The sequence below is a fragment of the Protopterus annectens genome, chromosome 14.part0 (genome assembly GCF_019279795.1).
Source record: "Protopterus annectens isolate FY-2018-M chromosome 14.part0, PAN1.0, whole genome shotgun sequence".
In the NCBI taxonomy this organism is placed as follows: Eukaryota; Metazoa; Chordata; order Ceratodontiformes; family Protopteridae; genus Protopterus; species Protopterus annectens.
The window spans coordinates 1,089,375,573-1,089,402,485 of NC_056748.1; the positions used below are offsets into that span (position 1 = coordinate 1,089,375,573).

The 26,913-nt window shown below is 36.0% G+C and overlaps 1 protein-coding gene across 1 annotated transcript in view; it reads left to right on the top strand.

Moving 5' to 3' along the window:
• LOC122788765 (protein phosphatase Slingshot homolog 2-like) overlaps nucleotides 1-26,913 on the top strand; it is a 620,674-nt gene that overhangs the window by 487,190 nt on the left and 106,571 nt on the right. Inside the window, exon 5 of the mRNA XM_044055659.1 lies at nucleotides 7,654-7,828. Within this exon, the coding sequence (XP_043911594.1) occupies nucleotides 7,654-7,828 (175 nt within the window). The remainder of the gene's footprint in view (nucleotides 1-7,653; nucleotides 7,829-26,913) is intronic.

The following is a 26,913-nucleotide window of genomic DNA, read 5'->3' on the forward strand; positions in this document are numbered from 1 at the left end:
TGCACCCTACTGTACACACCACTGCTTAACACTAATGTATCCTACTGTACACACTATTGCTTAACACTAATGCATCCTACTGTACACACCCCTGCTTAACACTAATTCAGCCTACCATACACACCACTGTTTAACACTAATGTATCGTACTGAACTCACCACTGCTTAACACTAATGTATCCAACTGTACACACTTGTGCTTAACACTAACGTATCCTACCATACACACCACTGCTTAACATTAATGTATCCTACCATACACACCACTGTTTAACACTAATGTTGCCTACCATACACACTGGTGCTTAACACTAATGCACCCTATCATACACACTACTGCTTAACACTAATTTAGCCTACCATACACACCGGTGCTTAACAATAATTTATCCTACTATACACACCACTCTTAAGACAAATGCATCTTACCGTACACACCAGTGTTTAACACTAATGTATCCTACTGTACACACCACTGTTTAATGTATCCTACTGTACGCACCACTGTTTAACACTAATGCATCCTACCTTACACACCAGTGCTTAACACTAATGTATCCTACTGTACACACCATTGCTTAACACTAATGCATCCTTCCATACACATCACCGCTTAACACTAATGTATCCTACTGTACACATAACTGCTTAAGACTAATGCATCTTACTGAACACACCACTGTTTAACACTAATGTATTCTACCATACAGACCGGTGCTTAACACTAATGTATGCTACTGTACACACCATTATTTAACACTAACGCATCCTACTGTAGACACCACTGCTTAACCCTAATGTACCCTACTGTACACACCACTGCTTAACACTAATGAATCCTACTGTACACACCACTGCTTAACACAAATGTATGTTACTGTACACACCACTACTTAACACTAATGCATCCTACCATACACACCACTGTTTAACACTAATATATCCTACCATACACACTACTGCTTACCACTAATGTATTCTACCATACAGAGCACTACTTAATACTGATGTAGCTTACCATACACACTGGTGCTTAACACTAATGTACCCTTCCATATACACCACTGCTTAACACTAATGCACCCTACTGTACACAACACTGCTTAACACTAATGTATCCTACTGTACACAGTACTGCTTAACACTAATGCATCCTACTGTGCACACCCCTGCTTAACACTAATGCATCCTACCATACAAACCACTGTTTAACACTAATGTATCCTATTGTACACACCACTGCTTAACACTAATGTATCCTACCATAGGCACCACCGTTTAACACTAATGTATTCTACCTTACACACCACTGCTTAACACTAATGCATCCTACCATACACATTACTGCTTAAAACTAATGTAGCCTACCATACACACCGGTGCTTAACACTAATGTATCCTACCATGCACACCACTGTTTTAGACTAATGTATCCTACCATACACACCACTGTTTAACACTAATGTATCCTACCATGCACACCACTGCTTTAGACTAATGTATCTTACCATACACAGTACTGCTTAACACTAATGTATCCTTACCATACACACCGGTGCTTAGCACTAATGTATCTTACTATACACACAACTGCTTAAGACTAATGCATCTTACCATACACACCACTGTTTAACACTAATGTATCCTACTATACATACCACTACTTAACACTAACACATCCTACTGTACACACCACTGTTTAACACTAATGCATCCTACCATACACACCACTGTTTAACACTAACATGGGTGCCAGAACCAAAGAGTGAGGGGAGCCCCCCCACTTTTTCAAATCATCCATATCTCCGAACTGTCCCGAATTACTTCTTTATTTTTTAATTATTTTCATTTTTCTTGCTTTCGCTGACAAGCCTGTCAGAGTTGAGCTCGTGGCACACGTATTTTCTGATTTTAAATGCTTTTTGTGAGCGGGAATGGACGGACGGTTTTATTTAGCTGCTGCTTGGAATAGGATTTATTTTCGGAAGCTGCTGCTTCTCTGAGGATGGAGTCTGGACTGGCTGTTGGGATGTACTGGGAGACTTACCACAGAGAAGCTGAACCTTTTCAGAGTGACTAAGCTGCTGGGTGAACACAGATGTGCACGTGCGTGTGTTGCATGTGTGTGTGTGTGTGTGTGTGAATGCCCCCAACAGAGTACATCTGGTAGCTAGAGGTACTCAGGCTCAAACCCTGTACCTTTGGTACAAGTAAAAAGAGCCTAAAGTCCCTAGCCACCATCACTTGTGAATTTATGCCTCACATTTTTGTTCTGTTCCTCTAGTATTCAGATGTGGTAAAACAAAACCTTTTATTCTGTTCTGAGCAGGTATAAACCAGCTTCTTCATCCAGGACAATCTACCACTCCAACCCCAACAAATTACACCCAAAAACCACCAGAGAACATAGCTAGTGCCTTTAGTAATTTCTTTACTGAAACAATCCAGTCTCTCACTAACCAACTGAATCCTATACACTCTAACTCCGCCACTAATACACCCTTGACTAGCTCCTCCACTAACATACCCACCACACATCACACCTTCAAATTCCAACCTGTCTCTACCACTCTAATTCGATCACTAATCAAAAAAATTGAAACACACCACCCTTTCTGCTGACCTGCTCCCAGCAGAGTTTTTAATCACTGCTGCTGATGTCATAGCATTTCCCAAATCTATCCTGATCAACAGGTCCCTAACTGTTGGCTCTATCCCCCCATCTGGAAAATATCCCATGTTATCCCACTCCACAAAGGTGGAAGTTCCACAGAATTATCCAATAACAGACCTATCACCATTATTTCACCACTGGTCAAAATAATGAAAAAGTGTGTCCACAAACAAATGATGTATCATCTCATTCAGAAACAAATACTGGCCGTCTCTCAGCATGGTTTTAGGCCACATCATAACAACACCTCAGCTCTCCTTTCCTTCACCAATGCCATAAATCTAAACAGAAATAATAACTTGCTGTCATCAGTCCTCTTTCTAGACCTCTCAAAGGCCTTTGATATGGTCAATCACCAATTACTCATCCACTCTCTGCAATCTATTTCCCTGGACAACCATACGATACAGTGGTTCCAATCCTATCTGAATGACAGACAACAAGCCGTACTTTGGCAGGGCAAACTATCTACTCTGTTACCTCTCACTCTTAGAGTTCTTCAGGGCTCCATTTTAGGTCCTCTACTCTTTTCCATCATTATCAATAACCCACCTACTGCCATCCCAGATACATCTTGCATCCAATATGCAGACGATTCCACCCTGATCTGCTCAGCATCCTCCCCAACAGCCCTGCAAACCCTAACCCAGAGTACATTCAACACAGTTGAAAAGTGGCTCTCTAATCACCATCTTCTGTTGAATCCCAATAAGACCAAACTGTTACTCTTTACCCCCACTTGCATGTCCCCACATTTTCCTTTACTATAACATCAAACAATGGCACCTCTATTTCGCCAGATATTCAAACCAAGCTCTTAGGGGTAATAGTAGACGATAATCTCAAATTCAACCTACACATCAATAAGACTATCAAAACCATCAACAAAAAACTTGGCTCACTATATAGAAATAAACCTTTTCTAACCCCTACAGCTAGAATCACTATCACCCACTCTCATCTTCTTCCCACCCTTCTATATGCTCCCCCTATACTCTGTAACCTGAAAAAAAACAGAACTTACCAAACTCTCTCACTGCTACCACAATATTGCCAGATTTGCCACTGGATCAACATATAGAACACATCACTGCCACAACCTTAAACTCCTAGGGTGGCAAGAACTGCCAAGCTTAATACAGTTCAACCAGCTAATAGTAACACATAATATTTTCAACCAACCCGAAAACACCCCCACCCTCATAAAACCTTACAGTAACTCCAGACCATTACACTCATCCAACAAGCTGTTAATCCAAACACTGAATGCTAATAACTCAGCTGGTGACTCCCTATTTGCCAACTCTGTTGGGAAAGCTTGGAACTTACTTCCAAAAGACATTACCCTGGAATCCTCTCTAAGTCTCTTCAAAAAATACCTCAAGCAGTATTATAAAAGGCACTGGCTCTGTCCATGTACCAACCATGATTAATCCCATAACAACTCCCTAACTCAACAGCAATGTACTAACTTCTTGCTCACAAATGCTTGCAATTGCAATCTTGTTCTGTACATTTCTTTGTAATATAGTGTTGCTGTAATCCACCTGTTAATTTTTTTTTACATTCTAGGACATACTGTTAAATTGTGGATCTCTCTTGAGGGACAAACCATGCTTACTTGTAAAATCTGCTTATTATTTAACTGTTGCTTGGGATGTATGTTTTATCTGCTCAATTAGAGTTTTTTTTCCCCCGGTTACATTGTAAAACCTTTAGTATGTATGCATGTTTTTGTCTGTATGTTTGGAGCTTTTCACCCCGGGCCTCCACTGAAAATGGACATGCATCCAGTCGGACTATCCCAGTCAACAAATGTAAAATAAAATAAAAAATAAAAAATATATTCTAGCAATTTTCTAAGGTTATAAAATCAGTATTTGAAATGTGTCCCTATTTTGGAGCTGTATTCCCCCATTATTGGCTTTGTTCTGTATTTTTGTGCTAAGAGGTTGAGAGCTATGGTGAGAAGTGAGAACTGAATTCACTAAATGATATGATAGCCATTTAAGTTTGTCTTCCTGCCTTTTAAGAAACTGCTGGTTTAGCTTAGTGGTATGTTGCTCTCAAGACTTGGCAGTGAAATGCATGGTGGTAAGACAACATTTTATGCAAGCAACTTTCCAAAATTATACAAACAATTTTTAAATAAGTTCAAGAAGCTGTGCAGCATGCCTATGGCTTACACTACTGTGATTCTGTATTTATATATTGTGTGTAGAAGTAGACTGTTATCATGGAAATGTTCTGAATAGGGCAGTTTTGTCATTATTGGTGCATGCATTTTGCTTCATTGCCTACTGGAAAAATGTTCAAACAATAAATTTAAAATACAGTTGTGTGTGGAATTAGACTGTTATCATGGAAATGTTCTGAATAAGGCAGTTTTGTCATTATTGGTGCATGCATTTTCCTTCATTGCCTACTGGAAAAATGTTCAAACAATAAATTTAAAATGTAATTGTGTGTGGAAGTAGACCTTTATGATGGAAATGTTCTGAATAGGGCAGTTTTGTCATTATTGGTTAATGCATTTTTGTTTCATTGCCTACTGTAAAAATGTTTAAACAATAAATTTAAAATGCGATCTAACTTAAGTCTAACAAGTGTGCTGTATTATACAAGGAATATAATTTAATACAATCAGGAAGGTGAATCAAGGAATGCATACATTTATGCATGGCCCTAAAAATGTGTTTGAAAACAGCCCAGAAGAAAGTGTGAAAGGCTCAAAACCATGGGCAAATTTTAAGCTTTACTCTTGTTACCAAAGCAATGGATGAAGGTAAAACAGTTCACACCACATTACCTTGACCTGGCCAAGCCTTTTTACACAATCCCCTACTCAGGCGTAGTACAAAAGATGAATAATGTAGGGGCAAACACTTACATCACCAGCTGCATTGCCAACTTGCCTCACAGGATGCAAGAGATAAAACAGGGAAAGAGACCAGTCACCAATGGAGTCCCCCCCTTGGCCAAATTTTCCCTAGTCAGTATGAATACTACCTCAGATCTGCCCTGAAAATAGGGCATTGGAATAGGAACAATAACCCTCTAAACAAAAGCTAACTAATGTCCAGCCAGCTAGAGGCATCAGAAAAGCTACTGTGATACACTTTTGGTGGATGCAGTTTACAATGGTTGCTGAGTCATTATGTGCTATCAGCATAAAATTAAAACTGGACTGTTAAAATAGGACATGCTGCAACTTATTGGTTGGAACTGTTTTCTGTGACTTCTAGTCCTGTACCTACTCAGAGTATTTTGAGGCTGCTGCTGATACATCTCTTGCCTTTTCAAGCTATGGATTGATGAAAGTGTTTAGTCTTTGATTCTCAAAATTTTTTTCTCGGCAGCTTTTCAAATGGTCATATTGGAATAAATACAACCTAATGCTATATTAGACCTACTGTGCTGAGTGTAAAATAACATGCAAAATTTAGATTGATTACAGTGGAATGGCAGGACCCACTGAAAGACTAGTTTGTTTTCTATGGTTGCTTCTTCCCATGTCTATTTGGCCCATTCTTCAAGCCTAGATACATATATGTGTGTGTGTGTGTGTGTGTGTGTGTGTGTGTGTGTGTGTGTGTGTGTGTGTGTGCATGTGTCAAGTGTGTATGTGTGCATGTGCGTGTGTGTGTGTGTGTGTGTGTGTGTGTGTGTGTGTGTGTGTGCGTGTGTGCGTGTGTGCGTGTGTTTGTGTGTGGTTGTATGTATATATTTACATGGCAATCATACATTCTATTGCGTGCACAGATTGTTGAATGCTGTCACGATGTTTCAGGTGTCAGAACTGGTCAAATACACTTCTAGCTGAGTACAGGAGGAAATTAAACATGCTGCATCAAATGCTGCTTTCTGTGTAGTCAGAGCTGGAAATGTGGAATGCTGAACTTGGTGAGTTGGATTGAGTAGTAATGACAAAACTTCCAGACATACCAAAAGTTGCAGCACTGTGATAGAGTTAGAGCAAAGGCTAAGGAAGGGGATAAATGTTTTAGTATGCTTTGGTTCTGATATGCGTGGTGTGTCTACATGGCTTGTATGGTGGCTCTGTTAGGGAAGGGGTATTTAAAGAGCTAATGTACACCACGGTTAGGGTTAGTGTCAGCACATATCACTAAGATAGTGGTGAAGCCTCTCTACACTTCTCTTAGTTATGTGTGCAAACCCTATCTCTGCCTCAACAACTTTGTACTTTTACTCAACACCCTTTTCCTAGCAGTACTTGGCTGGGGCTTTCTTTTACTTAATGATTTGTCTATATGACCTTTTTATTCTTGCGTTTGTTACATTTACTAAAGTAAACACCTTAACCATTATGTCATCCTCCCACTAGATGTAAAAATACTTAATTGTTTGTGATTTTTTTCAGCTTTGTCCAAGTTATGTACTTTCAAAAGCCAGCATTTCTACCATATATAATTCATATCATTATTCACCGAACTTAACCCTCTGACAAGGTACTTACGGCAATAGAAAAAGGGGGTATATCACTATTTGTATTCAGATTATTACTTTCAATATCCAGACGTTCTTTAGTAATAAATTTGGGACTCATTTCTAAAGATTTGTTTTTGATGTATCAAAACATTCTACTGTTATCAGTTTGTAGAATGAATAGTTTTTTCACCGTTAAGAACTTACAGTATATTCAAATTCTGGTGTGTGACTGATATGGATTTTCAGATCCTTCATAACATTAACTTTGTAGATGCAACCAGATTTTCTAAATTATATGTACTAACGACTTTTCATAAGTGATTTTTATTTCACCAGAAGAAGCCACATCTTTCAGCTCAAAGACACTCAGGCATGCAGAGCTGTCACAGCAGACAGCAACATGGCTTAGATGAGTGCACACTGCACCTGCTTAGACATGTCAGAAGGGTTATCCTAAATATAGCAGTGTCATTCACAGAGACATAATCAAGGGCATGCTGCTGCCTGTGAACATTTAACTATTTCTGCAGCTCTTAGTCTGAATAAATCTGACAATGCTGTGCTCTCATTTGCCTTTTTAAGATACTGGTGCATGGAACCTACAACATCTCTCTCTGTGAAAGAACTAGAAAACATCCTGGACAACATCGCAGTCGAGCCACATCACGTCGATGAAGTTTGGCCAAGTCTCTATTTAGGAGACCTGTAAGTACTTGTGCTGACATAAAACTATGTTATGCTGCTGTCACAGGATACTATAGCTATTTGTAATCAACACTATTTCTTTCATCATCTATTTTTCAAGAGAAAAAAATAATACATATACTGTTACAAGTTTTATATTTGGGAGCTCCCTCATCAAATACTTGTTGCTATATAGTAATCTAAATTAACACAGTGATTTGACAGGCTAGGAGGCATTCTAAAGTAAATTGCTGGATAACAATAACATTATTTATTTATTTATTTATTTATTATAGAACGCCAGAGGCACAACATCCCCTATTTTTCAAGTGCATTCCCATAAAGAAGTGTACCTGATAAAGATTTAATCAAGAATGCCACTGTCTGCCTTTAACATGCAACTTGTTTGTCAGGATTACTAGTGATGTTTTTGAACTGTTTACATGTTGTTTCTTGATACCAAATTGCTCATGCCACAATTGAGCAATTAGTTTCTGAATCTTTGAAGCTTGAGAATGAGTTGTTTTTCACTACATATAGCAGCTACTTATTTATGCCTATCTGTATAGTCCTTTCTCTGATCCTGAGGATCTCACACTCCTGGGGATGAAGTGAGACAGTTTTTCATTGGTTGTTGTAGGTAACACTTTCCCAAAGGGGGAGCAACCTGAGAGAGAGAGTAATAAAATAAGAGAGTACTGCATGGAAAGGGGGTGGGGGGTGACTGTCCACTGCAAAAAATAAATAAATAAATATATATAAATATATATATATATATATATATATATATATATATATATATATGTTAATTTATTGATAAACTTCCCAATCTTGAGTACTGGTGTTTTCAGTCAGTGCATACTTGAGCTGTGGGTGTTATCAGTAGATGCGTACTTCAGCTATGGGTGTTATCAGTCAATACATACTTGAGCTGTGGGTCTCAAGTTATGATCGATGTTGATTTGTGAATTGTCTGAAGACAAAGGGGTTCACCTCTGAATTTAATCATGAGCACTCTGTGTAAGGTTAGTTCCTTCCAACTTCCATGATAATCTTAATATCCTTAATTAGTACTTTCTTAATTTATTACTCCAGTGAATTTTTACATTGGCTGCCTGGTGGGTAGAGCTCCAAAATATGTACTACTGTGGAGACATAATGGAAAAAGATAAATTTGTTTGCAGTGCACACCAAAGAAAACACCGCTTCAATCTTAGCACATTAAAAATATAAGGAAGTGCTAAAATGTATTTTTGCTGTATGATTATCATGCATACTGCAAGGGCTTAATTAAAGCAAATCACAGCAAAATGGATTCTTTAATGTGGTTTATTTAAATATATTACAGTAAGTGATATCACTATTATGGTTTATTTAAAATATAATCCACAGAGTAATACCATTACTAGGGATTATTTAAACAAGATGTTATTATTATGGTTTAAACTAAAGAAATGTGCACAGACTGGGATAAATATGCCATTGGAAAAGCAAAATCCAGATGTAAAACAGAACGAGCAATGGAATAACACACTAGCTGAAGATAAAAACTTGTTTTATTACCAAACAAAAACAATACGTAAATCCTTTCACTTTTGCTTCATCAGACCATAAACACAGAAAGAAGACTAACCTTTACTTATAGGCAATCCAATTGCTAAGCAACCAATCACATGCTAAGGGTCACAGTTAAAGGAGAAAGACATAAAACCACAGCTTGTGTGCAATTGTATGCATATATGCAGAAACTGAATACAGAAAGAATGCATACAAAGAAATTCAGCATGCAGAAAAACATCAATGTCATAAAACAAACACATAGAGACAAAAATATAAAAACAAAAATAAGCATAAAATATAAAGTCTTTTAACTCCTAAGACTACATCCCTTCAGAATGGGTCTAAGTGTGACTTTCTCGTTAAGCCCACAACCCTGATCAGCTCTCAGCCTTATCATCCATCTAACCTCCCTGGTTTCGGTTAGATTCCTGATGTCACCACCTCTAATGCCGGGATAAATTCTGTCAATAACCATGAACCTGAAGGTGTGTCTGTTGTTAGTATTGATCACATGTTTAGAGAGGGCATTGGTGGTAGAGGCACAGCATATGCAGTGTATTCTTACTGCATGCTCTGTAAAGCATTTTATGTTGGGAAAACTGAAAGAACCTTGAGGGATAGAATTAGAGAACACCAATATAGCATACGCTGTGCCTCTACCATCATTAGTAATTGGATTGCCTATAAGTAAAGGTTGCTCTTCTTTCTGTGTATATGGTCTGATGAAAGAAAAGTGAAAGTGCTTACCTATTTTATTTGTTTGGTAATAAAACAAGTTTTTATCTTCAGCTAGTGTGTAACTCCATTGGCCATTCTGTTTTACATTTGGATTATTATGGTTTAGTTGAAACACATTACAGTAAGTGATGTCTTACAATACACATTAATTATAGCTAATTATTATTGATTTGTATGCAGCACATTTAAATACTAGTAGAGGATCATGTTTTTTGTCAGTGGCAATTCCTTCTGTATACTCATAGGTTCATAGGTTCATAGGTTGGTACTAGACTATCAGCCCTAGGGCCTATACAAGCCTAGCCATAACAATTCCCTGGCTATTTCTTCCCACATTATTTACTTTCCTGGACCCCTGTCTAGCAGGGCGACTGACGTGATCCCTGGGGTGAATTTCCTTTCTCCCATCCAATCGTCAAGGTTCCTCTTGAAGAGGTCCAAAGAGGCACTCTGCTTGACATGTATGGGCAATCTATTCCAGAGTCTGGTGAGTCTCTGGGTCAGGTACCTATCCCTCCCACTGTATTGTGATACAGCCCCATGTTTCATGGGAAGATTGCTTCTTATTAATGATTCCTAATATTGTACTAGTCTGTTACAATGCAAATACTTTAACACTTAGTATCTGCAGCTTAAAATACAGGATATGCAGCATGAACTGCATGGGATTATTGATGTGGATGATAGCATTCCACCTGGCATTCACTGCATGCATGTAATAATGAACAGTATAGCATTCCTTGTAAAATACAGTGTATGCAGTATGCAGTGCATGTGATTACAACAATCAGATTAAAACACAGTGCATACAGTGTGCAGTGCATGCAATGACAGACTCACAATAATCAGTTTAAAAGACAGTGCATGTAGTGTGCAGTGCATGCGATGACAGACTCACAACAATCAGTTTAAAACACAGTGCATATAATGTGCAGTACATGTGATGACAGACTCACAACAATCAGTTTAAAACACAAGTGCATATAGTGTGTAGTGTATGAGATGATAAAAAGTACACCATTCCATTTAAAACACAATGCATGTAGTAACTAGTAACCAACACAAATAAACATAGTGTGCATTGCATGTAATGATGCACATTCCAAAATTCCAGTTAAAATAAATCTCATACAGTATACAGGGCATGGAATGACACAGATTACAGCATTCCATTTAAAACTCAAAGTATGCAATACACTGCATGCAATCACGTAGATTACAGCATTCCGTATAAAATACAACTCACACAGTGTACCGTGCATGGGATGACACAGATAACAGCATTCCACTTAAAATAGAATGGATGCAATGTACCATACTTGTGATGACTACATCTCATGCAGTGTGTAACACATGGTATGGCTACAATACAGGCAGTATGCAGTATATAAGATCATGCAGATTACAACATTCTGTCTAAAAATATATTGCATGTATTGTACAGTGTAGGGGAAGACACACATATTATAGCATTCCAGCCAGCTTCAGTGAGAAAGTCCTGACTATGACCCATTATTAATTAGCAGCTAGGGCATCTGATGGAGCTGGCAGGGAGAGGAAGAATGAAAGAGTGGTATCTACTTGCCTTTCCCAAGAGGGATGGGAGGGGTTAAGTTGGGGACACATAAGCACTCACAAAGAGCAGAATTTGAAGGAGGGAGACTAGGGAACATGCCTTGGGTGCCTTGCTGTGTGTGGGTGGGGATTGTGCTACTACCTTATGTCTGTTTTGGAGATAAGGAGCAGTTCACTTATGTCCCATCAAGTTAACAGAATTCAGATTATAGTCCTTAAAACCCAGTTATGACTAGAATGGCTCAAAACCTTACAGAAGAGAAAAAATATGTTTTGCTAGAGGCCGACCCCCATGCACCACCCATACCTCTCCCCTGTTCCAGTTTTTGCTTCATATTTTGTTTTTTTCCTCCTAAAGTTTTCGATTTTCTGACAAATCACTGAGGATTGAAGTCAGTAAATAATAACATACATTTGAGTTTATTTCCGTAAGAAAATGCATGTTAACACAAATCCTGTTAATCTAGTAACTTTTTAAGTTCTTAAGGTCAGTATTTAAAATCTGCCCCTATTTTGGGGCTTTTGACCTGCCATTATTTTAGGCTTTGTGCAGATTCCTTGCTCTAAGAGGTTGAGAGGTGTGCACCTTTCTTGTGCTAAGAGGTTGAGAGGTGTGTCACCACCTTATAGGCAGCTTGATCCCTCATACCTCCTAAATTATACTAACTCCACAGTTAGACCTCAATGAAGGAAAAAGGGGAAAAACTCAAAATGTACTCCCAGTTCTCACAAGACTTAACACTAGGATAACATGAACCAGTACACTGACATTTTGACAAAAAGAAGAAGAATAAACATATCTGCCTCAATAAAGTGGGAATATACCACAAGGGTTAGGTCCTTGATGATACTTACTGCATGTCCCATGTACAGAAAACATGCAAAAGAATGTTTGGAAACAAGGGCAGACTGCTGCTTGTCACCTGAGGCTCGACTGTTGCCAATCACTTGACTATTGCCAATCACCTGACTCTCGCTAAAGGTGAATGAATGGGCTGATTAGGACCTCTTGGAATTGCTGGTGGAAGGCTTGTTGTGTGCTTTCCTGATTAGTAATTAGCTTAAAACTTGCCTCTCTGCTCATTTTTTAGCCTCAAGTCTTTGTGGGCTTTGGAATAAATACTCAGACCTGTTCATTGTTCGGTGGCTTTGCAACTGACTGCTGAGAATCTACTTTCACCTGGAGCAATCCACTACTGAAAAGACAAAAATAAGCATTTTTGCACTTCTCATATACTATGACTGTAGTTTAGCAGTTTATTACGCTATTTGCTGTTAGATTTGCACTTTATAGCAAAAAAAACTGTACTGTCTACTGCTGCTTTAAGTAGTTAATTGCACTTTATTACATTGTATCTGTTAGTTGCAGGGCTGTTGTAGGTAGTTTGTGTGGACTTGTTACACTTGGGGTCTAAACCAGATATTCTACATTAAGAAGGTGGTTTTCTGCACTCTTGTGGCAGAGTTGTGCTGATCTAACTTGTCTGAGTTGGAGATTGCTGGTGGAAGGCTTATTGTGTGCACGTTTGTACAGAGCTGCTTTTCATGCAGTGGTGGTTAGCAGTGTCCTGTATAGACACAAAAGTCTAGAAGCTCAGTTTTTCCCTAAACAGCTGTCAGTGAAACCCTTCCAAGCTTTTCTGCTGATCTAGGAGCAACTCATTTGCGCACTGAGCAGCGCTGCATTATTGATCAGCCTTAGCCTGCAGAAATTATAGGTCCCTGTTATACTCTCAGCACTACCAACACAGTCCTGTCAAATTAACCCATTCCTTTCCCTAAGAAACTATACGATAAGAGTCTGCTATCATGGATAGGCTGGTTTCCATCATCTCTTTGGCCAGCCTGATAGACGTGGGCACCCTGAGGCAATGTGACAATTGTTTCATGTATACTGACAACCACATACTCTTGAAACAAACAAATACTTAATGTGAGAGATACAGTTATTCAATGAAACTGAAGACAAGACTCTCACATAAGGACAAACTGAATGCCAAACAAGTTGTCAGCATACACACATACTTCCCACACTAAATTAGGACATGACACATAAACCCATATATGTGGAGGTACTTGCTGGTAACTTACCAAAAGATCACAGGCCTCCCAAACAGAAACCACCTGCACACATATAATGCAAAAAACAACCATGACACATAATAACAGACACACCAGTGCCTCAACAAATAAGCTCATAAGGCGTAGCCCTACAAAACCTAATATATTGGTCATAGGTTACTCCATTGTGAGACACAAGGATCTTCCCCTTACCAGGCTGGCTAAGGAATGGGTTATGGTTAGCTACATGTCAAGTGCCAGGATCCATCAAGTCATTCAAGCACTCAAGTCACTCATCCACAAGTATTGGTATGACTCTATCATAGTCTATGTGGTGGTGAATGACTTGAAACATACTTCACTGCACTATATGAAGAGAGACATGACTGAGCTCTCAGATTATGTGTCACAGGCAGGTATAAGTCTAGCCTTAAGCAGCATTCTACCTTCTCCAAGGATGATGCCACAATGCAAACAAAAACTGATAGACATTAACAACTATCTTAGCTTCTGGTGTCAGTCCAAGGGGATCCAATATCTGTCAGTGTAGGAAGACATGGTAAACAAGTCCACGCTGCTTTGCCAGAGATGATCTGCAACTATCTCCTCTAGGATTCAAGATACTGGTAAAGGCATTAGCCACCCCCACACTGCCATTTTTAGGCAGTGTCAAAATAACCAGCCTCCCAGCATAACAAAATCCTCTCTAGATAAACTCAAGGTACTGCTGCTTAAAGCTAGGAGTCTAAACAAGAACCTGCACTCCTCACTTTGGAAGATGCTGACATTTATGTAATCGTCAAGACTTGGTTCAAAGGTGCAGAAAGAACCCCAGCCAGGCAGGGCTACAAAGTTTCCCATACATTCATGTCACAAATGGAGGATGAAAGAACCAGAGGAGAAGATGTATCCATCTTCATTAAGGATAAGTGCACCTCAAGAATAGTCAAACAGTATGAGTCTCTTGAGCTACTGCATGTCCACTTAACTACAGGCAATGCCCCCTACCACATCATAACTAGCTTTAGTTACCCACCATGAAATTGCATACCTGGACTTACTGGAGTCACTTGCCATACAGCCCAACACCTTATTTATGAGTGATTTTAATTATTCTACCATTGATTGAGATACATACACGACTACAAACATGCTGACTCAGAGGTTCTTGGACTTTCTCAATGCAAATGCTCTGGAACAGCTATTCAGCATACCCAGAAGAGGCTTAAATGTCCTGTACATAGTATTGTCTAACATAGGAGTGCATTGGACCCCCATGTGATGTCCACCCTTGTAAGATTGGACCATAAATCAGTCTTGTTCAATGTAATTATAAGACTGGATACCCCATCAAGCTACAAATTGCCTCCTACTAAGTGATGGTATAAGAAGTTTCAAAGCCCTCTTGAATGCAGACAACATGGACTCCTTAGCAGAGGCGTATACCAATGCCCTGTATAAACACTAAAGCAGTTGCATAGAATCATCTGTACTTGACAAGATTAAAACCAGTTCTTCCTGGAAAAACAAGCCACCCTCTTGGACCCCTGGTGTAAACAGGCTATACAACAAGAGAAAGAAACTAATGTCCAAAAAGAAGAGGGAACTGGCCCAACAGAAGAAGAAATCCCTCTCAAGCTTAAACAAATAAATCAGAGATCTTCTCAAGTCCTCCAAACCTATTTATGAAGCAAAAATAGCCTCCCTACTTAATGATAAACACAAGGGATTCTTTAACTACATCCAAAATCTAAAAGGGAATGCCCAGTTATGTGCTGAACTGGTTGTGGATGGGACTCAAGAGGTAATAGCCAACCTGCTAGCTGACAGATTGGGAGAAAACTTCACCTCTCTGTCGCCTCCAGTCATCCCCCAAAGGATACTTGCCACCAATCCATAGCCTCTTATCTCAAGAGAGCAGGGCATCTTGGTGCTCTCCAAGGCCAAAAACTCAGCATCAATGGGACCAGACAACATCTCAGATTGCCTTTTAAACAACTTAAAACATGACCTAGCAGACCCACTTGGATCCCTATTTAACCACAGCCTGTGAAATGCTAAATAGGGATCCAAGTGGGTCTGCTAGGTACAGTGAGGAGCCCATTGGGTGATGTAGGGATTAATGCCCAGCTTAGTAAGTTTATCTATGATTCCAGAATGGGGGATGGTGTCAAAGGCCTTGGCAAGGTCTAGATAGGCTGTGTGGAACACCTTACCCTTGTCCATGGCTCTGGAGACTGATTAGAAGAAGACAATCAGGTTCAGCAGACAAGATTGGCCCTTCACGAACCCAAACTGAGTGGGGTCCAGTGTTTGAAGGTTGCCGATGTCTTTGTTTATAAGTTCCATGATAATATGCTCCATGGCCTTGCAGATAAGGCTCGTCAGACTGATGGGACAGTAGTTTCCAGGATCCAAGGTGGATCCTCTTTTGTGTAGTGGGATAACTGTAGCTCTGCGCCACTCAGTGGACACGAAACCTGAGGTGAGGCTATGATTAAACATGACACAGTTAATGCATGGGCGCATTACATAAAATGAAGTGGATAGCACTAGCAGTAAGCATGTTAATAGGAGTTGTTTTTCTTGTAATCTTGTTAATAGGATTTGTTTTTTTTTTCTTCTGTGTATTTCTGGTCAGTGACTGCACAGAACTGTAATAGATGTATTCACAAGGTCTCAGCTTAATGGTAACCGTTTTCTCAGTTTGCCATATAAGCTAACATTTTTGAAATTAATAGAAGACCTGTAAGACTGTAAGACTGTAATGTTTTTGTAGTAGGATACTGTACTACCTATTTAATACTTTGCATGTTGCAACTGATACATAGATGGAAAGTAATGAACACAGATGAGCAATGTATAAGTTAGAACGACTATTTCTGTACTACCACACAAGAACTGTTTATGCATTTCAAAGAGCTGTAGTGGTACCTATTTTAAAGTTATAAATATCATAGGGCTGAAGTTGATTTTATGGTAATTTTATCTAACTCTACAGCTGATTGCTAGCCTGAATTATTAATCTCCTTTTATGTGCATTCTGAAAACTTTCATCCTGTCTTATCCTAATAACTTCTGCCAGTTATCAGCCTTCCTCTTTCTTCCCCCTGTAGTACTACCCTCCAGGCCATAACTTTTCTCTCTCTTTTCTTACAGTCCTTTTAAATCTTAGCCATGCCTTCCATCAATCCTGTAGGTATCTCTCAAAACATTACCTGAACAGATCACCACACCATTACTGGTACCATGTGCAGTGCAAAGCAATAAAGTGCAAAGTAAAATGAACTGCAAAAAGAGTAGGTTATAGTTTCAGAAACAAATCTGCAGTAAATCTAACCTCCCTGTGATAGCATATAAAGGTGTGTACATTGTAGGATGCTTTTCCCTTCCCCTCTCCCGCTCCCATTGAGTACTAGCTTAAAAGGTATCTAAAGAATCACCCATACTAAAGTGAAACCTATCCTTGATCTCTAAGTTTTGATACCAGTAAATTGCAGACCCCTATTTCATTGAAGTTAGTTGGAAACCCAGTTTTGACCTTAATGTGTCTTTAATGTACTGACCTGGCTAAGTTGTTTTAACCGATTATTTTTCTTGCTCTCGATGGCTGGTCTGCATTATGGCTCATCCCACTCCATTTGCTCTTGCTACGCTCAGGCTCACAGTGCTCCACTACCCTACCTCCATTCCCAGCCTCCCCCACATTACTTACTTTTATACTAACCACACCACACCCACCATATTACATCTTCTACTCATACTCAACTACATCACCATTACATCACACCACTTTTTAACCCCACCCATCTCCTGAACCCTCCTCCAATTTCTCACACAATTCCATTCATTCTCTCCTCTCCAGTTATCATATACAGCCACTGCATTCACTACACCAAACCCCAAACTCTACCCGTTTACATAATAATCCTTGTACTACTACTAATAATTGCCCTCAATCTAATTACACCTCACAACCTTTGCATTATCTACTTCAAATCTCCCACTTTCCCATACACAAATCCTCCACAAACAGTACATACCAACTTCATGATAACACCACAAATCTATAACTACACCAAAATTGAACTATTCTCATATAGATATTTATATTCACCTACTTCTCCACAAATATCACTGAAATATCCCCAAACACTGACTAAATATTTTTGCCCAACATCTCACAAAAAATAAACCTTCAATTATGCGGAGACAGACACACTAACCCAGGTCTAAATTCCACCCAACAAAACCTATCCATTGTATAAATAAAACCCTAAACAATGATAAAACCTAACAACCTACCATTCAACAACATACCTCAAAATAGATCAGACATAAATCTCAGAAGCCTGGTAAACAAAATACATGAATTCCATGCTACCCTCTTCCTGGTCACCCCTGACATTGCTGTCCTAACTGAAACCTGCCTTAAACCACACATAAACAACAACAAAATCATACCCCCTGGCTATAACATTCTTAGACATGAAAGAATAAAAAAGCGAGGTGTAGGTGTAGCAATAATATATAAGGACTCTCTTAACTTTGTGCAACTACAAGTAAACTTCCCAGACCTAAACAATACTAAACTACTAGCCTCAAGCCTACAAATCAACAACAATAAACATATATTCCTACTAGCAGCACACATCCCATACAACAATAACCCATCTATTACAGAAAACCTAGTCTCACGGGCATCCACTACATTTAACCAAGAAACCATTATAGTTGGGTATTTCAATACTGATCGGCAAACCTATTCCTCTGAACCCCCCCCCCTACAACTACATAAACCTACATGGTTTCACCCAACTGGACCCTGACAAACAAACCCTCACTTATTTATCATTCAGGTTGTCTGCTAGACAGCCTTAGTGACCACCTACTAACCTATTTCTTAAGACACCACAACTCTCTCAGAAAAACTATATTGTATAAGCAAGTACGCAATACAAAATAATTCTCCCCAGACACTTTTAAACCACTGCTCCAAAACTACAACTGGTTATCACTAAAATACCTCCCATTAGATGCAGCAGTCCAATACTTCAATACATTTCTTGATATATTAAATACCCTGGGTGCTACCAGATATGTTAGATCTAAATAAAATTGCTGTCCATGGCTCACAATGGAAACCAAATAACTACTAAAACAAAGAAACAAACTCTGGTAACAACATCAGGCCAACAAAGCCAAAGCCTCCCTTGACAGCTAATGTCACGTAAGAAATATTTGCAAAAACAAATAAAAATTGATAAAAAAACAGTACTACTACTCAACAATGTAACACAAACATCAAAATAACCCACAAAAATTCTGGGGTACTATCAAACAACTTATACATTTAGGCCATACTTCCATCTCATCTCCAAATACCCATAACTCAAGAGAGAGTATAGCATCCCAGTTTAACTCCTTCTTCATAAACTCTGTATTCTCACTAATAAAAAACAAAAAAACAGTTCTCTGCAAATCGCTCAACCTGTAATCAAAGAAAACCTTACCTGATTTCTGAGGGGGCGTGGCCAAGGATGAACACAGGATAGCAGCAGATTTCTTCAGCTCCACCAATTTCATTACACTGACAGGAATTAATTACTTAAAAAATTAATTTTTGAAGTAATTTTCTTTCTAAATATGTTTGTTTTATATAGTTCTTGAACTATATCTAAAAAAGAAAGGAAATTTTAACAATATTCCTGTCAGAAATCACTTTGGAAATTTTCCTGTCAGTTTATCAGTCTGAAATGAGTTCCAGTAAGACAAATTCTCAAGACTCCAGCATCAAGAAAGAACTTCAGTCTCTGATAACTATAATCCAGCAACTTACTGCTAAGATGGATAAAATGGATACTAAAATAGATACCTTCATAGAAAAACTACAAAACAAATAGACTTGTTACATATAGACCTGCAACAACAGAAGATCCAGATGACAGGCATAGAAGAAGCTGTGAATGACATGGAAAATAGAATCCAAGAAGAGGAAATCAACATTGAGTTTCTGCTGAAACAAAATACACATTTACAAACAAAGCTGGATGACCTAGAAAATAGATCTAGGCGCAATAACATTAGGATTTTTGGACTGCCAGAAAATATTGAAGGTAACAATATTACTTCTTTTTTAACAACATGGCTCCCTAAAACTTTAGACTTACCAGAAGCATTCTCTTTTGGTATTGAAAGAGCACATAGATCTATAGCTAATACTAACTCTAACAAAAACTATCCTAGATCAGTTATAGTTAGATTTCTATCATCTTTTGATAAAGAGATGGTTCTGAAATCTGCTTGGGCTAAAGCTCCTGTTAAGATTAATGAGACAACTGTGCGTTTTGACAATGACTATTCTTCCTTGGTAATAGCTAAAAGAAAAGTTTTTCTGCCACTAATAAGGGAGCTTAAAAAAGCACAGTTTAAAACATACCTTCTGTTTTCTGCCAAGCTAAAAATCTTCCTTCCTGATGGTCCTAAAATTTTTGATGACTTAGACTCTGCTTTACTGTTTATCAAAAAAAATAAGATTTTGGATAAAATAGAGGAAATGGAATGGGCTAGTCCTTCATTAAAGAGACTGGCAACTGAAACTTCGTGGAAGACTTCAGAGAAGAAGAAGTGACTAAAAAACAAATGATTTGTTCTATGTTTTTTTTTTCTTTTTTTTCTCTCTCATCATTTTACTTCATTACTAATCTTTTTAAATATAGTTCCTGCATTTCCAGAAAGCCACAAATATTCTGAAAAAGATTTAATCAAAGTTATTCTCTGTGTGCAAAGAAATGTTTTGTTTCATAACCAGTCAAAATATCTGAGGAACTAATAACAAGCTATTATTCAATTTGTTTCTCTTTCTGAAAAAGAGAAGTAAGGTCAGTAATTTGATACATTTTTTTTCTTTTTTCTCCTTTTCTTCTTTTCTTTGTTTAAACAATGACATTCTATTTAGATTATGTAGTGGGTAAAGGGTGGGGAGGGCAGGGAGAGAAGAGTAATGAAAATATGATTAATAGAATAATAACATATTTATTCCTTGTAAAAAGTTTATATGTTCTTCAAATGCTATTCCTAATTATACTTTCTTGATTATACTGCTTATGCTTGTTTGTAAATAATCTGTCATGCTTTAACTAATAATAATTAGAACTAAATAATAGTAAATAATATGTTTTATTTTTAACTCTATTAATATAAACAGTAAGCAATATTCCATTGTATATACTTCTTATAGCTTTCTCTTACATTTTTTTTATTTCTGCTTTGCACTCTTTTATTTTCTACTCTCTTTTCTTTTCTTTATTCTTTCTCTTTATTTTTTTTCATATTAATATATAGAAATGCTTTTGATCATATAGACACAGTAAATAATAAGATTTGCATAAAAATTGAGTTGGGACAAAAATATTGAGTTTTATTACTTATTAATAACTTTGGGTTTAATTTCACTTACATAGAGGCTGTAATAACCTGTAAAATACATTGCGAAGGTTTTGTCATGTTTAGATGCATTTACACTGCTAAATGAATGTTTGTCACTAGTTTTTAACAAGTTTCCCGCCAAAATGTTAAGGGAGACAATCTGGGATGTGGGCTACCTCATGAACAGTGTCCTCGAGTTGTTTCAAAAGCTTCAACTCTCAGAATTCTCACAGAGAAGCTGAAAGCAGTCAATCTGACCTTTGACCCAGATATCACACTGACACATCGCAGATTCAGGAAGAACACTCTACCAGGAAGTAGAACTGATGCAAATGCGACTATGTGAAGGAAAATGAACTCTTTAACATTTAAATGTGAGTTATTTTATATAATCACTTAAATATATATGTTATAATTCATAAAATATGTCAGTTATAATGATTTTAAATGATGCAGTTTCTTGTAGTAAGTAAATTTCTTATTTTAGAAGGCATAGAAAATGAAACATTTATTCAAGTGTTTTTGAAAATCTACTTGACTGCAGCATACTAATCTGTGTTAAAAACTTATGTTCCAAACATATACATTACTATAACTCATTTAATTCATCTGATTGACAAGCATAAATAACTTTATAACTCTATTCTGGAAGAAATTGTCATGTGATATATTTTAAAGCAGTAGTATAGACATACAAAATACAGATGGCTTTTTTTACAATAATGCAAGTGTTTCTGAGAATTTGCATAACTATGCACTATGATTTTAACAATTTCTATAAATATAATATTTTATTCTATTGACAATAATGAGTATGAGTAAAATGCTCATATACAAGCAATTCAAGGTTTTTTTGGAAGCTGTTGACTGCATTTACATGACAGAAAATAGATGCATCTTAATATATGTAATGTCTGAACCATATTAGCCAAAGTTTTTGATTTAAATGAATGTTAGAACTTATTTTTACATACTTTGAATAAATTAATATGTAAATATGCCGCCTTTTTTTCTCTCTCTCTCTTTCTTTCACTCTCTCCCTCTTTCATGTCTTTTATTTCTCTCTCTCCTCTTGGTTCCTAATATCAAGATTATTTGAATGCTATTTGAATACAAGTGTATTATATTACATAGATGTATATAGTAGTATGAATAGTTTTAAAAAAAAAGTTTATTTTAGTTTATATGATGCTGTTTTATCAAATGTGTAGTCTTGTCTTGCTAGATAATTGAATTGAAAGCTGTTAATTTAAGTTAAATATAACCAGTATTAAATTGATAAGGTGGTAGCTGAGGTACTGCTGCTTGGGTAGGGGGTTAACTTGAGTGGTAAATACTACTCTAAGTTGGAGTTTTAACTCCAGGCTGGATGCAAGGTTTAATCCTTACATTATTTTCACTTGTTCATTGTTATATGTATATAGTTTTGACATCCACAATATATTTTGTACACTCATTGTCACTACAAACAAAATTGAATCCTATACAAAATCCCATAAGAGATTCAATAAATACAGCTATATTTAAAGGTACACCTAAAGGAGGAGATGTAACATTACTTATGTTGTTATTTGTTATTTTGATCATAAGATTCTTAAGTTTTAAAATGCCAAATGACATCTTTAAAAGGAATTTCTTTAAACATTAATGGATTGAATAATCCATGTAAAAGGGCAAGCCTAATAAGATACATTAATTTACATAAGGCCAACTTAGTCTTCCTGCAAGAAACCCATCTCTTGAAAAAAGATATTGATAAACTAGCCACAAACAAATATACAGTATTGGTTAGTTCAGAGCACACTCAGAAAAAAGAGGAGTGGCTATTTTATGGAATAAAAGTATGCCCATTTCTAAAACCATTAAGTCTTATCAGGATGACAAAGGAATGTTTTGTATGGTTACAATACAAATTAATGGGAAGACTTGCACTTTAATTAATGTATATTGGATACCTGGAATTGGTATTAATACAGTGAAACATCATCTTGATAAGATCATATCATTCTCTATAGGAGATATTATTTTAACTGGTGACTTTAATTGTATACTACATGAAAGTGATACTACCACTATAGGAAAAAGAAGAATTACATCTAATGCAAAACATTTAAATGATTTTGCTAATTCTTATCATTTGAATGATATTAATAATCAGATAGATTCAAAATCATTACCATACACCTTTTTTTCTAACAGATACAAAACTTATTCAAAAATAGATAGGGTCTTTATTTCTAACCAGATGGTAACAGATTTAATTAATTCCAAAATCATTTCATGTCCTATATCTGATCATAATTCAATTGTTTTTGAATTCATGATAAAAAATACTCATAATGTTCAGATCAAACTTAACTCAACTAAAAGACTATAAAGAATATATACTTTCAGAAGTAAAACATTTTTAGACATAAATAATACTCCTGAAGTCTCCATTGTCTATGCTTGGGATGCCTTAAAATCATATCTATATGGACAAAGTATCAGATGGTATAATAATAAAAGGAAATCTTGGGATAAGGAATTGTTAGATATTCAAAGTAAATTAGACTCTTATAAACATAATAATAAAGAAAATATTATGGACAAGAAAGTTATTGAAGAAATAAACAAATTAATGAGAAATACAAAGAAATTTTAACTCATAAAGTTAAAATAACTTTAGAGAAATACAAGTTTTTGTCTTATTCAATAAGCCCCAAATACTTACATAGACTTAAAAATAAAACAAAAAGGTTGAATAAACAAAACCATATCAAAGAAATCTTTTCTCTAAGGAAAAAGAAGAATGTTTCTAGTATACCAGAAATACTAGATGAATTTAGATATCACTTTCACAAAATTAACCATAATAACATTAACATGGAACCTAAAGATAAAATAAAGGAGTTTATAACCACAAACATGAATAAAAAGCTTAATAAACAACAGATTAAACTATTGGACAAAAGTATTTCATATACAGAGGTTATTACACAAATAAATAAGCTTAAATCAAACAAAGCACCGGGTAATGATGGCATTATACAAGAGATATATAAAATCCTTTCTAAAAGTACATATTCATTAATACATAAGGTTTTTATTTTGGCCCAAACTGAGTTAATAACCCCCCCATCTTGGCAATATACATTTATTTCGCCAATTTTAAAACCTAATAAAGATCCAACTAGATGTACTTCATATCGGCCCATCTCATTACTTAATGTTGATTATAAAATGTTTATGAGTATTTTGCTGATAGATTGAAGACAATCATCCCGGCATTATAGATATAGATCAGACAGGCTTCATTGTAAATAGAAATACTTTTGATAATATAAGAAGAACTTTAACATTAATTGATTTTGCAAATAGGAAAAAGAAAGATTTAACACTTATTAGTCTTGATATAAGTTCAGCATTTGATTCAGTAAGTTGGGACTATCTGTTTACCTTACTGAAGTGCACAAACTTCTCAGATGCATTTGTAAATCTAATTGAGCATTTATACAAAGAAACATTGGCTTATATTAAGGTAGGAACATATGTTTCACAAAAAATACCCATTTTTAAAGGTACAAAACAAGGATGTCCACTTTCTTCACTATTATTCACTTTAGTAATGGAGCCTTGGGCTAATTTGATCAGAAACAGTACTGACATAGAGGGTTTTGAAATAGATGAAAATACAACATCCAAAATTCAACTTTTTGCAGATGATGTTCTAATTACATCAGCAGGATCTAATTCTTCTATGTAGTCTCTGTTTGATAAAATGATGAATTTTAAAAGTATTTCTGGTTTAATATTCAATGAAGAAAAAACTAAAATACTACCTATATATACACGAAAAAATATTCTCATTAGTGATTTTACTAAATATGTACCCAATTCAGGTCAGATAACTTATTTAGGTATAATACTATCTAAAGATATTAAATCTATTATATATAATAATTATAATACCTGTTTTCTTAATATACAAAATCTTTTTAATACCTGGAATAATATGTTTTTACTATGGAGGAGAGACTTACAATTATTAAAATGATAATATTCCCAAGATTTTATACTTAATACAATCAATAATACTTCCACCTACAAAAATAATTATCAAGAAACTGAATACACTAATGTTAAATTTCCTATGGGCACCTAATAGACCTAGGATTGCATTAAAGAAACATACTAATAGCTGGTCTCAAGGGGTATTTCTTTTCCAGACTTTAATTTATATACTATCTCTTCAATTGTAAAAGTTATTACTTTATTAATAGATCAGTCATATGTCGCAAAATGGAAAGATTATTGGGAGCTAATTAGTATGCACTTCATGAAAATCTCCTTAACACATAAAAATATGATTGTAAATAACTCCATGTTATGGTTACTAAAGGAATTTTGTACTTCACCTATTACACCTAAACATATGGTTTGTTACCCATTAAATATTATTATTAGCTATTGTAACTTTATATTCATGCACCCTAAGTATAGGGAATGGAATTTTATTATATTCCCTATAATGTATACTCAGGGTATGCTTTTGTCATCTACTTCTGAAGGAACTTATTTAGCTATAGATAATGATCTAAAGTACTGGTATCAGTTGATATCTGATAATAAAGTTAAAAATCTAGATTTCTTAAAACAAGAATTTGATCTAAGAGAAACTTGCTGGTTAGAGGTTCAGATCTTTAGACAACATCTCATTAATAAAATAGATCTAATGTCTATAACAGTTAAAGAATCTATTCCAACACTGATTGATTACTTGATATTAAATTTACAACATAAAGTTTCTGATAAAGGTAAACTTTCATACATACATAAAATTATCAGACAAGAAACTTTTTACAGTGTAGATACATACTGGAATTATTTCACTTCTATTAATGGGGACCCACCAAATCAACAAGATAAACAATATATATTGGAATCTGCCTATAGAACTACGTCTTCCATTGTCTGGAGACTTTATACATGGAAATGTTTACATAGATCTTTTATACACCTTTGATGATGAATAAAATAAATAATAAAGATAATCTATGTAAGAGATGTAATGTAGAAATTAATGCTGACTGGGCTCATATGTTTTATGACTGTATAAAATTGAAAGAATACTGGAAGTCAATTAATGAATTTTTGCAGGCTCTTTTTACAGATAATTTCATTATTTCTAAATCTCTTATATTATTCAACACACCTGTACCTCAAAGTGTTAAAAAGGTTAAGCTTCCCTTGTTATGGTCTATTCTAGCAGTGGCTAGGAAAATAATAACCAGAAATTGGATTTCAGATACACCTCCTTCATTCAATGAATTTAAAAATGTTATGAATATAGTGTGCCATATGGAAATAAACACAATTAGGTCAAGAACAACTAGAAAAACATCTTATTATATTGTATGGGATAATTTACAAAATTTGTTAAAAAAAATCCTAATTTCAATAGCATGGTAGTTTAGTTTAATTAATTGATCTGATTGTAGTGGATGTCTTTGTAAATACTTTAGTTGTTTTGTTGAATGTTATAATCATTTCTAATTTTAATTACTTGTATAAAATTGTTATGATATTTCTCTTGTATGTTAAAACAATAAACCTGTTTTGAAAAAAAAAAGAAAACCTTACCTCACTCTCCCTCAAACCCTTCCAAACAGGCAAAATAAAGAAATTATTGAGCAAGCTAAAATCTACAACTCTTGCTGCTGACAAACTACCAAATGAATACCTCAAACTAGCTGCCAGTGTCA